This window comes from Periophthalmus magnuspinnatus, chromosome 16 (assembly GCF_009829125.3).
Source record: "Periophthalmus magnuspinnatus isolate fPerMag1 chromosome 16, fPerMag1.2.pri, whole genome shotgun sequence".
NCBI lineage: Eukaryota > Metazoa > Chordata > Actinopteri > Gobiiformes > Gobiidae > Periophthalmus > Periophthalmus magnuspinnatus.
In genome coordinates, this window is record NC_047141.1 from 24818896 (window position 1) to 24822728 (window position 3833).

The 3833-nt window shown below is 40.1% G+C and overlaps 1 protein-coding gene across 1 annotated transcript; it reads left to right on the forward strand.

Moving 5' to 3' along the window:
• The first annotated feature begins 1082 nt into the window (after positions 1-1082).
• On the forward strand, positions 1083-2398 carry twist1b (twist family bHLH transcription factor 1b). The gene is made up of 2 exons (XM_033981719.2): positions 1083-1777; positions 1945-2398. The coding sequence occupies exon 1, from the start codon at positions 1245-1247 to the stop codon at positions 1749-1751; it is 507 nt and encodes a 168-aa protein (XP_033837610.1). The 5' UTR covers positions 1083-1244; the 3' UTR covers positions 1752-1777; positions 1945-2398.
• Positions 2399-3833: the final 1435 nt, after the last annotated feature.

The window sequence follows — 3833 nt, forward strand, 5'->3', positions numbered from 1 at the left end:
TGCTCTCTTCTTGGGGTTACCCTGCTTTTAACAAGCAGAGTGTACTTAAGGCCTACATGAAGCAAGACTACAGCCACATAATATAGAATACCAAAGTTGTAAGCCAGCGACAGGTGAGATCAGCACCATGGACAGTGCGCACACACCTGGTCCAAATGCCAGGTATTCTTCCCTTGCTACTCTTCTGTACAAATAGAGCTTATGCTCCTTTGCCAAGGTACACAGTTTTATGATAAAGATTAGTGCAATCATAAGTTCCCGCATAACCAGTCAGAGCCCAAGCTAAACAAGTTTGTGTCAGGGGTAGCCCCAGGTTGTGTGAAACAATACTTCACTCTCAGGCCCCTCATAGATGTAAATGGATGTTCACTGGTGTTGCGACCTTTGACCTTGTCTGCCCCCTGTTTCCTGAACCAGATGCGGCTCCTGTGGACCACAGTCTTCTTAAACTAAACAAAGTAATCCTCCACTAAACAAGATGGATATTGTATCACCACTGCAGTAAATACCAGGACAGCAGCTTTACGCACGGAGCATGCTTTGTCCACGTCTGTGATGGAAGCTCAGGGAATAATCACACTGTTGTTTCTGGAGCTGAAATATGACTTTGTTATATAACACTTGCAGCACTCATAAAGAGCGCGGTAAAACGGCATCGTATCATAACATGCCCCCTTGTGGGTGATGAAATAACACAAGCCCATCAAAGGGTTTAGGACGCACAAAGAAGAAAAAGAAACATTGAAATGAAGAAAGAAGTGTAAAATCTAAACCTTTTTTATTTCAAAAAGCAAAGACTAAACTGAAAAACATTAGTCTACATAAAATGAAAAGTTAATTTAATGATTGTAATGTTTTTTTCTGAAATGTTTTATCGTGCGTAAAAGCAAAGTATGTGTATTTGTTATTTAAAGTATTTTGCATTGTATTTATTCAATATTCCACTCACGAGTCCAGTTACCTTCCAGCAATACTTTCAGTTCCTGGTGTGCGTCCTCCCCCTGCCTTACGTAACCCGCCTTCTCAGCCAATCACAGGTTCTCCTAAAAGTTTACGCCAAGCAGCCTATAAGAACTGCCTAAGTTTCTCAAGTATCAGAAAAGATTTGTCCTCCTGGAGACCCATCTATGGATACTTTCGTGTCTGCTGAGACGCACAGACCTACACAGGTGGACTAACTCGTGGGATTCATGAAAGGGAAATAATTTTTGTAGACTTTGCAGCCACCATCAACCCAAGTGGTGATGTCTGAGGAAAATATGGGTGAAGAGTCGGGCAGCTCCCCTGTCTCTCCTGTGGACAGCTTGAGCAACAGCGAGGGGGAGCTGGACAGGCAACCGAAGCGCTGTGGGAGGAAGAGGAGACCGAGCAGGAAAAACGGGGAGGACTCTGATAGCCCTACCCCTGGGAAACGAGGCAAGAAGTCCAACAGCAGCAGTCCCCAGTCTTTCGAGGAGCTCCAGTCGCAGAGGGTCATGGCCAACGTGCGGGAGCGACAGAGGACCCAGTCTCTTAACGAGGCTTTTGCTGCTTTACGCAAAATAATCCCCACGTTACCATCGGATAAACTGAGCAAAATACAGACCCTTAAACTCGCGGCCAGGTACATCGACTTCCTTTGCCAGGTGCTGCAAAGTGATGAGCTGGACGCGAAAATGTCAAGTTGTAGTTATGTGGCACACGAGAGGCTGAGCTACGCATTCTCCGTGTGGAGGATGGAGGGCGCTTGGTCCATGTCAACATCTCACTAGCATAAGGAGAAATTATGCCCAAAATGGTACGCGCTGTTTTCTGGAGTGTTTGTTTTGACCAAGGCCTTTTTTTCCAGACCAAATGTTCCTTGATAAATTTGCCTCGTTGCTGTATTGCACTGTTTATTCTGTTTCATATGCTACTGGTAACTAAATCAATGCTTATGCTAACTGGCTCATTCTTGATCCACAGGTGACTGCTGATATTACATTCCGACGGGACAATTCTGGAGTCATGCTGGATACATGGGATCACTATTTAAACAAAGACGACAGAGGCTGTGTGCTGGGGAGATTTACGCAGAGGCCCGTTATGCGTAAACTCCACAACCCATCTGAAATGTTCCTCTTTGTTGACGACGAATGTTCATACTGTCATTTATAGATGAGAATAGAGTTTAATGCATGCCTTCGGACTTATTTCTGTGGAGGTCAAAGTGCATTGAAGCAGTTCTCTGTGAGTCTGTCAGGTGGCGGTGTATTGGCCTCATGCGTGGATCAAACCTGTGCAAAAGATTTTCAGAATACATTTATTTATTTATTGGTGAAACGTGTTGCATTGAAGAAAAAAATCCTGTGTCTGAAATACAAATACATTCCTATTTTTATCATGTTTTTGTATATATTTGTATTTTTGCAATAAAGAAAAATCGTCAAAATAGTTTTTAATGTTTAACTTTGATTTTTTTTAAGGGTAAATATTTTTGTCACGTCAAAATATACTTTATTAATGTTATAATGCCTTTCCCATTGTTTGGGGTGTACTGTACTCTTCATGACGTTTTTAAGTCATTTGTGGATCCAGGGAGTATTATTGGCTAGAACCAAATCAGTAGAGAAAAATAAATATGTGACTATTTTGTAATTCCAAATGTATAAGTCTAAGTATAAGTCTAACAGTAGGAGTTGGAAATCTTTGTGGGCAAAATTAAACCTTTCTGAAAACCTTAAAACTAGAAATGGGGACACTTTAGTCATTAGCTGTAATCTTTGTTTAAACACAGTATTTCAAAATTCTAACGTTCTTTAGAGCAATTATCACGTTTGTTTTTGTTTTGTTTTTTTTGTTTTTTAAAAAAACACTTTTTAGGAATTTTATGGCTCAATCAGATCAGCAAAAACAAGGTAACCCAAATTCATAATTAAACACAAGGCCTAATAAAAATGTATAAAACGCATAGTATTATTAAAGATACCACATGTGAGCAATTTATTATTTATTACATTTATTTCAAGTTAAATTACAGTAAGCTTAAGTAAGGCTTTAGTTGTGTTTATTTTATTGATGACATAGGGTGAGTTTTAAATTTACGCACAAGTGCTTGGAAACATGGGGCATAAACACCTAAAAACAAACTGTAAATAATTATTTTTCCTTAATATTTTTGACCCCTTAATAAGGACTGTAGAGGTTGATTTTGTGATTCGCGGCTGTGCGCATGCCCCAGTGGTGCCCTCAAAAATACTCTTGATTATTGTCATAAAATAAATCTTTCATAGCAGCATCGTCCTGATTGATCTGCCTGATCTGGGAAAGTGTTTCTCACTGTCCAAATCAAAGCGTGTGTCCGTTTGAAGGTGTGTAATTGACTTGCGAGGCATGTATGGAATTCCCAGATGTCTATGAAATTTAAGGAGGCCGCGAAGGTACCCTGTATCTGCAAAGTGTGCGTTTTCAAAGGACACAAAACCTTGACACGCTCTGCACCAAAAAATAACATATCTGGCATCAATTAGATGTAAGGACGTGGTTATAACACGAATAGGATAAACCACATCAATAATTAACTGCAGACATGGAATGCAATTTATCTCATATTAAATACACGGCTGGTTTAAAAAAAAAGCTAAATAATAAAAACAGGAAGTTTATCATACACAATATTCCCCAAAAACTTTCAATTTTCTTTTTGGAAAGAGAGGAGTTGGCAATTGACACGATGCAGAGGCACAGAATGAAACCTATTTAGACCAGATGTTAGTATTTTTAAAAAAACGTCACGTGAAATGAGCAGATGTTCTGAGAGTGCAGGCTCGGCACAGTGCATTAGTCTGCAGAGAGAGCTCCACAGAGCAGCCTGC